Source organism: Dromaius novaehollandiae, chromosome 10, assembly GCF_036370855.1.
Source record: "Dromaius novaehollandiae isolate bDroNov1 chromosome 10, bDroNov1.hap1, whole genome shotgun sequence".
Taxonomy (NCBI): Eukaryota; Metazoa; Chordata; class Aves; order Casuariiformes; family Dromaiidae; genus Dromaius; species Dromaius novaehollandiae.
The window spans coordinates 19,559,136-19,572,237 of NC_088107.1; the positions used below are offsets into that span (position 1 = coordinate 19,559,136).

Here is a 13,102-nt window from a genome sequence, read left to right on the forward strand (position 1 = left end):
GGAGCGGCACGGCACACCAAGTCACGCACGGGTGCCTCCGCGCCCCGCCGGTTAGGAAGAGACGCACTCACCAGCTCAGCAGCGGGGCTTTGGCCGCCATCTTGGCGGCCGTTCTGCTCCCCTCAGGGAAACGCAGCCGCCGGCTCCCCGCGGTGCCGCCGCCGCCGCTGCCAGGCTGGGGCTGCCCTCACAGCAGTGGCCAATCAGCGCAGCGTGGCTGATCAGGTGTTCTGGGGCAGCCAATCAGAGCACGGCCTCGAGCTGCCGCTGAAGCTGCTGCGGGCGGCCATCTTGGGGCGGGGGCGAAGGCGCCGGGGGAAGGGCAGCGCGCCGCGCCGGGGGGGGGAGCTTCCTCCCGCTGCCCCTGGGGCCTGCGGGGCGGCGGCCGGGGCCTGGGCCTCTTCCCCGGAGCTGCCCCGCCAGCTTTCCTCGGGTGGTGCCGCCCCTTCGCCACGGGGAGCCGCGTGCGGGAGCCGTTGCCAGGCCCGTGCCGTGGCGGGGGGAGCGGGCGGGAGCTCCTGTGGAGCTACGGGTCTCGGCGAGCCGTGACCTGCGCAGCCTTTTCTTTCCTCTGTCTTGGTAGACTTGGCCCCGTAGGTGAAAGCTGCCTCCAGAGGCAGCGCTTAAAAGGTACGCACGCTTATTTCTGGGTCAGGGTCAGGCCGTAAGTACTGCGGTGTCGGGCTGCGGGAGCCGCTGCACGTCGGCAGCACCTTAGGCTCTCTGCAGCTTAGGGGCACGCGGAGCTGTGCCGCTGCCAGCACCCCGAATGCCTCGGTCTCTGCGGGACCAAATCCGTTGTGAGCGGCTTCACCCTCTGCTGGCCAGAAGCAGAGCTTAACGTGGGCTTCCGCGCTGGACAGCTCGGTGCGCCTGCCTGGAAGCAGCCCAGTTCTGTAACGGGACCTTTCTTAAGGAATAAACCCAATGCGTGCGGCAGTTCAGAAAAATAAACGATGCTACTGACAAAAGAAGATTAAGACAGACTTTTTTCCATTAGAAGCTGAAGTTTTATTACAGGATAACAGTACATAAAGCACATCTAAAATCGATGTGTTCAATGCACTTAATAAAGGTAATGTAATATTAAAGGTACAGTTTCTAAGTACAATATAACAACATTCATATTAGAATGAAAATTGGAGTATTTAAAAGACAACATTAAATCTCTTATTTTTACAGTTGTATTTACAAAATGAATCAAAATACTTTTTTCGGGACTGAATAAAATAACAAACTTGAATATAAGCAAGCTATTGTAAGAGTGAGTTGGAAAGAAGATCCATGAAAGTGAAAAGTTAAGTGATTGGGTAAAGATCATTAGCAAAGGTTTAGTACAATACCACTTTAGTATTCCTCTTGATGGCTTACATTTTATTGTGGCTAGAAAAGGAATTTATACATACTGTACACATAACAGACAGCATATATTTACATGTACAGTATAATTTCATTTAAAGTTGCGCATATTTACAGAAATCTGAGCATATCACTCAACGAGGTTTTTGAAGTTTATGTGCTTAATCCTCAAACTGACATATATTTGTAATCAGCATTTATTCTGGTCTCTTTATGTTGAACATTTAGTTAACAGGGAGAATATGTTAACTAAATGGTTTTGCATAAATATATCAAACTATTAAAACAATAGGTAGAACGTGTTCCTAGCATGTATAAGTTAATACATACAAATTTAACAGTGACTTTTGTTGGGGTTTTTTTTTTTTGAAAATATCAAAAAGTGGCTTAAATCAACAGGGCAAAATAAAATTGTCATGGCTTATATTTAAATAAGATTGTAGCTTCAAGAGGCTTTTATAATTATCCTGATAGTGTTTGCAATTAAACATTCTACTTATGAAAATATACCCATGGTGCAGTAAAGTTTGTATTTATTTTTAGGACAACAGTATGTTTGCTGTTTAAAAAAAATTATTTATATATATATATTCCTTGGATTGAGGGTATAAAAGCAGTGCATGGAAGCCAAGAACCATGGCTTTAAAATTCACTACCTTCTATTATCAAAAAGTGCAGTAAACAGAAACATTGTATTTAATAAATTGCTCAAAAATCTTTGCTAAAGATCTTATAAATTCAGTAATATTACAGAAAAATTCTAATAAATATTTAAAAGGTTAATTACCTCCTTAGTTAGATATTTGATATCCATCAGTTTTTAAGAATTAAAATGAAAACAATATCTAGAACAAAAGGAAGAGGGGATAGGAATACTTTTAAGGGTACATGACTACGTAAATTAAGGTATACATGAAAAATAAAAACAAAACCCCCAGACCTGACAAAATGTTGCAAATTCCACTTCTTAATTAACTTCAGTTGCTAATGGCTCTCCTCAGATATGTACGCGTGGTTTATAAAGCATATCCAAGGACTGATTTAGCCGTCGACTTAGCATGGAAGATTTACAGAAAATTCCTATTTACAGTAACTGAAGCAAAGTGTGTATGCATGGCCTAGTAACGTCTGCAGTTCGAGTGTGTACAGATCCTATTTAAAGTGAAGAGGGAGGAAGGCACCCAGCAGAATAACTTCTATAAATATCAGATGCAACAACGGGATAGAGCTCTCCCAGCCAGCCAAAGATCGACCTCCCTTTCAGATAGACAGCATATTGTAAATACTTTATACCGGCAGATTAGACGCTTTTCTTTTTTTCTGATACAATACAGACCGATAGTTTTAGTAACCCAAAGGATAACAATCTGGACAGAACATTTTTAATAATGTTAATAATTAATAAATGTAATAATGTAGAAAAAAATTCTACATTTGATATCAAGTATCTGTACTGGTGAAGTAATTTTCTCCTTATTAAATATACTATAGAATAATTTATATAATGACACTATGCATTTAAAGAGAAAACCATGTCCCAAATCTTGTACTCTGATACAGGTACTTGTTGGGCATATGTAGGTGTATATATATATATATACACAAATATATATATATTTATATATAGTTATACTCAGTGAAATTAACAAGACCCAAAGGTGGTATTGTCTAGGAATAAAAGGGGTTTGTTTGCTTTTGTTCACAAAAGTAACTTATCTAGCACCACACATCAGAAAAACACAAAAATAGCACACTCTAGTTCTAAACAGCTATGTCTAAAATAGATTATATAGTAAAACAGATATTATACAGCATAATGTGGTATTTGATAAACAGATAAATATTTGCACTGTGTAGGCTGTTTATAGGATAACTTTATCTATACAGAATGAAAGCAAAAAGCTAACTGTATAGAGGTGAGCAGAACAACATTAAATATTATGACTCCAAAGCAGAGACAAAGTTCGAGTTGAAAGAATAGAGCAAGATAAAATGTTTACAGGCCATTACAAGTCCTTAAATTAGTAGTAAAATAAGGAATCAGTTGCTCAAGTTTAAGAAAGCAGTAAACAAGAGATTGCATTTACATGCAGATGTCTAAAACTTGTATTTCTTTTAAATCTATGCACAAAAAGTCATTTGTTTTTATTGCTTGACATTCAGTTATGGCTAGAGTATTTTTAACCTTTTTGTACTTTGGAAACAAGAATATTGTTAAAGGTGCCATAAAAATGGACAACATTGAAAACAGTTTGCAAATAAACCACCTAACACTGCAGTTCTTTATACATTTTAAAAAGCCTTGTCTGGGGTTTGTCGTATGTTAAATATATTTAAACTGGGAAAATACATTGTAGCTTGAAGCCTCCCATTGGCCCAAACATCCAATACAAAAACACATCTCCAGAAAAGGAGCAGGCAGACAATACAGTTACACATAAAGAAGCAGCCAGTTAATGTCCTAAGATTTCAAATATTCACCACTGTTCCGTAACTTGTTTCTGAACCAAGGTAGAAATGAGGAACGTTTTGGATCTAGAAAGGTGTACAGTACGTATGCCTTTTTGTGAAATACAATTCACTGTATTGCTTATGAATTCTCTGCATTAGATACGAGAGCGTTACAGATCGCAAGTGCCTGTAAAGTTTATGCCTCTACACTAAGACTTTATGGGGGTAATTTAGGGTAGTGTTTCTCAGACTGAAAGTCACAACCCTGGCGCAGGCATGAAGGTGTTTGGCTAGGCTGCTCGGCAAGGCACCGCGTCAGGCCCGCGCGGCTCCTTCGGGGGCCCCAGCAGCCCTGTCCCGCGGCTCAGCTCCTCCCGTTCGGAAACGCGGCCAGTACTTGGAGCTGGTTCTCACCCCCTGCCCCAGCGAAACGAAGCTAATGCCGACGCAGAGAGCCCTGCGGAGAAACGCGGCCCGGAGGGAGCGTGCTTTCGGAAAGCCTGAGAAACACTGGCTTACAGGAAAACAAATACGCAAAGGACACAGGAACACTGAAACATGCAGGTGTTAACAAAAAAGTGTGTCGTCACACGTCGAGTTAAACAGCTTGACTGTGAAATCAGGCTCCAAGGAGTATGAGATTATGAGGGAAGACATACAAGTAAGTATTATGGCAGAAGAACTGAACTCAGGAATATTGATCTGAAGCCTTTATCATGTTTTATTTCTTATTTGGATAGCCTACTTATTGCTATAAAGTGTTATTGCTATATTCTACCAATGATAAAGGCAAAACAAGATAAATGACAATGTTACATACGGGGAAGGTAGAATACAGCTTTTATTTTGATGTTAAAATTCTATTTAGTACCTGAATAAAGTTCCAAAATTGGACTATATATTAAATGTTACCTATTTCTCCCCTCAAGTCCAGTGATTTAGCATTATTTAGTCAGCTGCTATTATCACAGTACTAGGATTAAAGCACATACTGCAATTATTTTAATAAATACTCATTTAAATTTTAAAACTTTTTCCTTTCTGTTGTATTTGGTTTCCTTACGCATTTGCCCTCATTTCCACCAAATGATTTACTGGCAGGAATAATTTAAGCAAACAGACAATACAAAGCTAATATTCAAACATGTTCATGGAATGCAACTTTTAAAATAATAAATATTAGTATCAATAATAAAAATTTAATTCTAATAGTTACATTTCTCCAGCTAAGGAAAATAAATACAGATATTTCCTCTGTGCAATCTGAATCAGCTAGCACAGGTAGAATTTCAGATACTGAATACTCAAGAGCAAATTGCTTATTATTTTTGGATATTGGCTATTAAAAGCTGTTTCTGAAGTTTACATTAATAAACTGATCTACTTTGTGGACTTTAAGAATTTGTGGGGGGGGGGGGGGGGGGAGAAAAAAATCACACAGTTGGCACAGCTTATAACATACAGACCAGGGAAGGTCTATGCGAGTCCTAAGAGTCCAAAAAAAACCCTGTAATGTCTGCATCACCCCACTACATGGTTAAAACATATCTTATGGTTTGCACAAATTTACAGAGTGCTTAATTGATCTGCATATATGGAAAGCATGTAACGTAACTTAGTTTCTACTGAGACTTGGCCATAGCGATTTTCTTCTAATGAAGATGCCAGAATGCGAAGTGATCAAGAGGCCATACTTGCTGAGCAACTGTCCACCTTGGAAGTCCACCCCAAGCTTCACTGGACTGTCTAGCTTGTAATACGTTAAGAAAGATTTCCCTATTTATTAGCTACATAAGTGAACAACTGGAAGCCATACATCCAGTGGAAAAAAACCCCCAGTAACCTGAGATACTGGAGAACTGATGCTTTCTCAAGAAAAAAAATGATGTTTGATGGAGAAATTCACTGTCTGCCTGATCTAACTGAAGTCTCAGATTCTTGCTTGTTTTGTTTGGAGTTGCTTACTTACTTTTCTACTTGCATGTTAAGAAGAAGGGGAAGCCACAAACAAGACCAAATGTGGTAGGCTTCCAGAATCCTACAATTTGGCACTTAGAGACTTAGTAGACATTTGGGTTTTGATACCACTGTGGTCACTGTAATTGCTGTATTTGTTGTACTAGATATGAAAAGAATGTCTCCAGCTACAGTGTTTCTTTCCAGTCAGGTTTTTTTGCTTCACCATGAAGCATCTGCAACAATGATAGCCAAGGTCTGAACTCTTGTTCTCCTATTTCTACAGATTTATGCTCCTTATTACACAACTTTATTGTCAAGACCTAATCATCACCTTTTCATTCATATTGTACAACCTATCATAAACTGATTTGTTTTCTTTAACAATAATTTAAATACTGAAAACTCATTTTCTATTGCAAAACACTGAAATTCAGCTTGAAAATATAGTCCTATGATTATAAAAATATCCAGAAGGTAATGAAATTAAATTTCAATCATGATCTATTAATTGGTCAGCGTTAATTTATTTTCTAAAGTAAAACTGCAAAACCTTGAGCTGTTTGGAGTACTTTGTTTTGAACAAAATAAAGACCAATGAGTAGATATACTGACAAACTGAACAACAGAATGAGGCACACACAGAGCATTTAGATTAAAAAAAAAAATCTATCCAGTTCACTTGTGCCTGGGGGGGAGGGGAAAGGGGAAGAAATACTAGTATTTTTTTAAAAAGTAATTTGTCCCACCAGTAGTACTGGCCACCCTGTTGAAGAGTTTTAGAAGATCCCTGAGCACATTAGTTTCTGACTCTTATCCCCCACTCCAAAACGGTAGGGCTTCTGTTGTTGATAGCAAGATGGATTGTCATTCACAGTTAAGTCAATCATAAGGTGCTTATCTACTTACCCTTTTTTCACCAATCAGCACAAAGAACTGTCAGAAAATAACTTTTATTTTTCTTTTTAAATAATAAAAGGGCACAAAATGATTAAACAATCAATGTTTTGTGACAGTGGTTTAGGATTATTATCTGGCTGCCCCTCAACAACAGACAAGTGATTCAATCGACATTCCTTAGCAAAAAAAAAAAAAAAAAAAAAAGGCAAAAAAAAAAAAAAGAAAAATCCTGTACAAATATGTATTTTTCCCTGAGGGATCAAGGTTACACCCGCAAGTGCTCTATGTACATATTGCACTGTAGAGGAATGAAGAACATGTGCAAAAAAAGCAACAATGATCGAAGCTTACTAATCAATCCTTTTAATCATGACTGCTATGTCATCTTGCATTTTGGAATGTCGTAACACAGCTATTTCTTTAATCTAAAATGTAAAAAACAAAAAAAGAAAGAAAAAGAAAAACACACCTCTACTATGGCACATTCAATGAAATAAAAAGTTTTCCAAAGACAAATAGACAAATTCCATCAAGAAAATAATACAAAGTTCGTTCGTTTGTTTTTTTTGTTTTTTAGAAAAATTACATTACTTTCTTTCATTGTTTCACATTACAAAATCTTTTTTTTTAATGTTTACACAAATCACATTTTATTGCAGGAATATTTCAAGTGCCATCAAATATTTATAGAAGGGTTAAAAAAATAGAAGTCTCTCTAAAGTGGTCCAGACAAGGCTTTGTATAGAATAAATCTTTTTTCCACCTTCTATTTTTGACTTAAGTATTTTGAATACATTTTCTTTATTCCATTGACACTTAACAGCCTAGAAGCAGCCACTCACACATCCCCACGCATCTGCTCATGTGCGCACACAAATGGACTCTCTCACACACATGCGCACATACACACACAGATATCTTGGTATCCACACTAAGATAGATAAGCTTTAATAAAGAACAACCAAACTTAAAAACAGCCTCTCGTCTCACCTAATCCCATAGTTTTTAAAAAGCTGAACGATGCTGGAGATGCTGAAGTACTTTAGGGTACTTTACCTGACAGTGCACCATAGTATCTCCTTCCTAGAAAGCCAGACAACATCTCTGTGGATAGATGCAACACCCTATGAAAATCTCTTTGCAGGTTTTGAGGAACAGCTCATTCAAAAGCAACGTATTGTTACTTTATCTTCGGCTACATTATTCCTCTATCTTCAGCTATTCTCACGTTTTTGTTCGTAGTGAACTGGGCAGACGATGAGAACGTTTGTGTGAGCATCCGCTGATACCCAACGTTTCCAGCTGAGCAGCGGCCTGCTCGCGCGGCACCCGCCGGGCCCGGCCCCTCGCCCGACTGCTCCACGTCCCCTTTCCTAACAGCCTCCTTGGCAACGCGGGTCTTTTCAGTACACCTGCCATGCTGTATTCCCTTCTTTCCTCTCAACAAAGAGCAAACTAAAAATCCTGAACATTCAGCTGCCGAGCGGCTAGCAGCTGTGGCCAGGACCGGCCGGGCTGGGGGGCTCTGCCCGCCCGGGGGAGGCGCGAGGACGCGGGAGCCGCCGCCGCGCACGGACAGTGGGCAGGTGCCCCGCAGCCCGGGAGACCCCGTCACGAGCTCACTTGAGACACAGAGGGCTTTCAGCTAAGACCCTATCTGGAACCTCTTTATGGTTATGTATTTTATTAGTAGATGCTCCAAAATTTTGTGTTTTCAGTTACTTAAGGTGAAAACACTGTGAACTAGATGCCAAACAAAACCACCGGCACCTAGAGGCCTGGTAAAGTCCTAATATTCATCAGGAAAAAAAAAAGCAAGGGACACGACCAAAAATTAATCCCAAAATACTTTGCCTGGTAACCTACTTACTGTCAGAAGTAGGAGTTGTGTCTCGCACTAAAAAACTACAAGTCTTACCTCATTATTCATTAGCTGACACTGAGATTAAGTTTAGTTGATCTTTAAAGGACTAGCACCTAAGGCTGGTCACATTCAGAAAAGATTCGTTAGTTAAAAAGGTCATTTTAAAAATAAGAACACAATATCAGAATAAAAGTGCCGTATCGTGGCAGTTGCTCCAACAGGGTAAACAATGGCCGGAGGGAAAGCGCGCCGGCGCGAGCGGGGGAGCGAGCGGGCCGTGGGCGGTGAGCCGCGCAGGACGGGGCAGCGCGGGCTGCCCTCCGGGCTCTGCCGCGACGCCCGCTCCCGCCTCCAGCCCGGCGCTCCGGCCGCCCGGCTCGGCCCGCCCCGCTCCCACGCAGACGTCCCCCCGGCTTTCTAACCGCCTCAGCTGGACAGGAGCAGCCAAGACACAGTGCTACCCATACGCTTCCGTCCTGAGGCAGACTATAAAGATTTTAACAGCTGTCACAGGCTAAATGGCTCAATTTGACCCCAAATGAAGCATGTTCAAATCCCCAAAAACACTTTATTTTGGCATAATAATCCACTGTCCTAATTCTCCTTTTAAAGCAGACTTCAGTGTGCTTCTATTCACTCCATTACTTTCCAATGACTACAGAATATGATGGAGATTCCTCATCTCCAGAAATTAAAGCAGGGGAGCACACTCTGTCTTCTCTTTTTCTTTTCTAAGTCCTTTGCTTTTTGTGAGGTACCTCATGAGACCCTGTTTGCACTGGCCTACAAGGCAGCCGGTTGGTGCACATCCTCATCTCATCCACAGCAATTGCGCACCTCTGGCTCACATAGCCACATTTTATTTTCTGGTGTTGTTTACTGTGGACCTGTTCCCTTCAGAACTGGGTTTAATTTCTAAATCTTGCCAAATTTACTCAGACACAGTGCTTTTGCTCAAGGGAATGGTAAGCTGTACTAATAAAGATTGCGAGATCCAGCCTATTGGTGGTTTACGCAATGCATGGATCACAAGTTGAGAATTACAGAACGGAGATTTATGGTGCGAATGATTTCCAGGCCTCATAACACAAAATAAGGCCTTTTAGCAACAGTGTGCCTTTACTTTGTTAGTCTGTCTTCATCTGATAGACTTTAAAGTGCATTTTCTATTACTATTTTTTCTCTTACTCTTTCTATTACTATTCTATTACTTTTCTGTTAAGCTACCTTAAATTGAACTGCTGGATTTTGGAAAACGGGTCAGTACCTGATCTCACTGAAGTCAAAGACGAACCTCCGGTGGATTCTGACAGGACAGAGTTTGGGGGTTGCAGGCATTGTTTACGATATGGAGCATAAAAGTATGTAATATTATGTATAAAAATTATTTTTTCACATACATATCATACACACATACTTTTACTGCAGATACAGACTTGAGTCAGTAACTTCAAACCTGGATTTATGGTGGGGAGAAATATACTTTATGAATAGCGTGATTTTCAAGGATGCTGTGCGTCTCTATCCAAGTGATCTGTGATTGCTTAGCTAAACCTTGACCCTGGAAGCGCAGCACCTTTGAAACTGAGGCTTTTTATTTGTGTGCCTAAATGTAGATTTAGGCTTGCAATTTTAAATATCCAGGTTTGAAAGATTTGAAAATAAAAGTACCTTTTAAAGTAACAGCTGAGAAACAATTTTTAATTTAGAAAATTTTCATTATTTTCAAACTGTTTAAAGAAACCTGTGTAACCATTTCAGGATATGACCAGCCTCTCTTTAAAAGTAACATAGAAAACAGCAGCATAAATACCTCCCAATGTACCAGTACCTGCCAAACCTTTTTCAGTTAAACTTGAATTTCTGGTGCACATGCAACACAACAATGAACACGCTAGCATTTAATTTAAAGAAAAAGGTGCAAAATGAAAGTGCCTTATCAATTCAACAAGAAAAGCTATACCAGTAACTACATTTTATATTAATTAAAACAATATATAAACAATATCTCTTTTGCTATATATAGTCTTCATGCCCATTTACCCTGTAATATATTATAATGCTATTGTTGCTATTGCTATGGACCCTTTTCATGCCATTCTGTCTACTGGCAAACAGTGGTAGGTGAAAAAAACCGTCCTTCATGAAACAATGAGCAAGTTGTGCAAACTGATGCTGAGATCTCTGCAATGCACACCAATCGCTGATTACTAGCAGGACTCTCTGTTCTGATCAACAAATTGATTGTTCTGTCAAAAGTCTGGGCAGTGAACTACGAGAGAAAACAACCTTCTGACATTAGTACCCTCAGTCTGTGTAAACAGAGGTCAAGGATTGAGAAGTTGAGACAGAAAAAGGGTCCATATTTGTAGGCATAATGGAAATCATATGCATGAGAAAAACAAGTTCAACTTTGTTTCATTGTTTCCCATCCTTCGCCTGACCCCGACCACCAAGAGATGTGCAGTGTGTTGGCTCCCTAGGTCTGTGCAGGGCCATATAAAGTGTCTTGGTTTTCTTTCTTTTTTTTTTTCTTTTCCTTTCTTTTGTTTTAATGTTTGTACTTCAGACATTCTAGAAGTGCTTAGATGATACGTTTACCCATCAATTTGCATCGCTGGCTCAAATTCTGAAGTGAATAACTCCTTGTAAAGTGGAGGAAAATGAAGTCGTACAATGTCTGGGTATATTGCTTTAAATGCCATAAGCTTTTCTGTATGTCGTCCACACAGTGCTCTTAAAGTAGACACTTTGCATATTAACTGCAAAAAAATGAACAGAAGTCATACGGTCATATACGAAACCGGGCCTCTCAATCCTTCTTTTAGGATTAAAGCTCTCTCAAACACTTCTAGTTCACTTCAGTTATTTACTTCAACAATGGTATTTCAGATGCTGAATAATGGATAAATTTGTTAGATTAAAAAAAAAAAAAGCAAGCCACTTAAAAGGTATTAAGTAATGTATTATTGCTATTTGTGAAAGAATCTCTTCCTTAAAATCCTAGGAATATGAATCATTAGATTTCTCCATTTGCCTACCAGGTAAGCAATACCACAAGCACCAAATCGATATAATACCATTTCATGACTGCATCCTCTTTCATACAATTCAGCAATTTTCTTGGAAGAAAGCATTCCTGATTACTTTTAAACGCACTGTGAATACTATGGAGGGAACTGGCAGTGCAGTAGATCATGCTATTTTCATTTATGCCAAATAAAGGAGAAAAGTGAAATTTTCATAAAGGAACAGATTTGAAAAATGTGTACATCTAAGATACCACTACTACTAAGGTACACATTGAACTTTCTGACTACGTATTTGTATCTAAGTACATGGAAGAAACCTCCTTCTTCCAACAAAGGTATCCAAAGTATGTGCTGGGAAAAGAATTACACGAGCTAGGGTTTGAAATGAGGACAACCTGAAAAGCCTTTTATATTAGGCTGTACCATCCTCCTTCTGCTGTAAGTAATTTCTGTGGGGTGAAACTAAGCATGAACTTTCCAGCTGGGTAGAGGTATAAAAGGAACTACATCTGTAAGGAAGTGCCTCTCCTTCCCCAGTCCTTCACTGCAGATTTTCTTTTAACATCACACCGTCTTTGCATTTCTGAAAACTTAAGCGAAGATGCTTTAGATTAGCATAATAGTATGCAGTATCTCCTTTTCCTTCCCTGGCCACCAATATTTGGAAGAGCTGCTGAGAAAAAGGCTGTGGGGGAAACTTCTCACAGAATACTAAAAACCATGGTTAGCTAAGATACTGCATGTTATCTCAATTTAACTGTCAGGCAGGGAGATATTTCATGAGGATTAAGGCATGCACGTTGTAGAACTGGAACAGTTTTCTGTGTGGCAGAAATGTTGCATAGCAGGAAAAATTGGACAAAAACCTTGATGGCTTTTCATGAAGTTCAACATTAAAATTCTTCTTTTCAGAACACTGTCATTCTTGTTTTTACATCATCTTTTCACCCCTCCTCATTTTTAACAAATGACTTCATCTAAGCAGCTAGATTTTGAACAAAGAATTCTGAGATTATCTAGTATAAATTAGCTGCATAAAAGCTGTCACACAGTAATTACGATATTGCTGATACGAGAGAGTGTGCCTTAGCACTCACGTGACACGGCAGACTCGGCGAGTCTCACCTTTGTTAGAATTCCGTCTTCTCGGTGGTTCTTCTGCAGGACATGCTGAAGTGCTAGCTGGATCTTCTGCTGGAGTTTCTCAATTTTTACCTTCTCCTGAAGCCAGGAACGATCTAAATATAAACAGAGTAAACACCTCTAGTACTGCATACATCCATCACAGTGCACCAGGAAATACCCTCAAGGGTCTGTTACAGATTCATCTTTCCTGTTTGCAATCTTCCTTCCACTTCAACAGTCTTATACAGGAAATGAATTTCAAAAGCAATAGTTCTTAGAATACATTTATTACTTACATTTAAAATCAGTTTTATAAAGCTCTCAATTAGAAGAGCCCAGCATATTTGAATAATATTAATAATTTGCTGATAAGATTCTGTAAAATTCAGGGTATTTACAAAATTCAGAGTATTTA

At 39.5% G+C, this 13,102-nt stretch overlaps 2 protein-coding genes across 7 annotated transcripts in view; both read right to left on the bottom strand.

Moving 5' to 3' along the window:
- ICE2 (interactor of little elongation complex ELL subunit 2) overlaps positions 1 to 325 on the bottom strand; it is a 39,081-nt gene extending 38,756 nt beyond the window's left edge. For all 3 annotated transcript variants that reach the window (XR_010390799.1, XR_003261237.2, XM_026113448.2), the window contains exon 1: positions 72 to 325. Coding sequence is in view for 1 of the 3 variants with exons in the window: in XM_026113448.2 (XP_025969233.2) it covers positions 72 to 100 (29 nt within the window). In the remaining 2 variants the exon portion in view is untranslated. The remainder of the gene's footprint in view (positions 1 to 71) is intronic.
- Positions 326 to 987: 662 nt separating this feature from the next.
- RORA (RAR related orphan receptor A) overlaps positions 988 to 13,102 on the bottom strand; it is a 396,655-nt gene continuing 384,540 nt past the window's right edge. For all 4 annotated transcript variants that reach the window (XM_064517505.1, XM_064517502.1, XM_026113411.2 and 1 more), the window contains 2 exons: positions 12,688 to 12,800; positions 988 to 11,292 (listed from right to left, as the gene is read on the bottom strand). In XM_064517505.1, the coding sequence (XP_064373575.1) occupies positions 11,128 to 11,292; positions 12,688 to 12,800 (278 nt within the window). In that variant the 3' untranslated portion in view covers positions 988 to 11,127. The remainder of the gene's footprint in view (positions 11,293 to 12,687; positions 12,801 to 13,102) is intronic.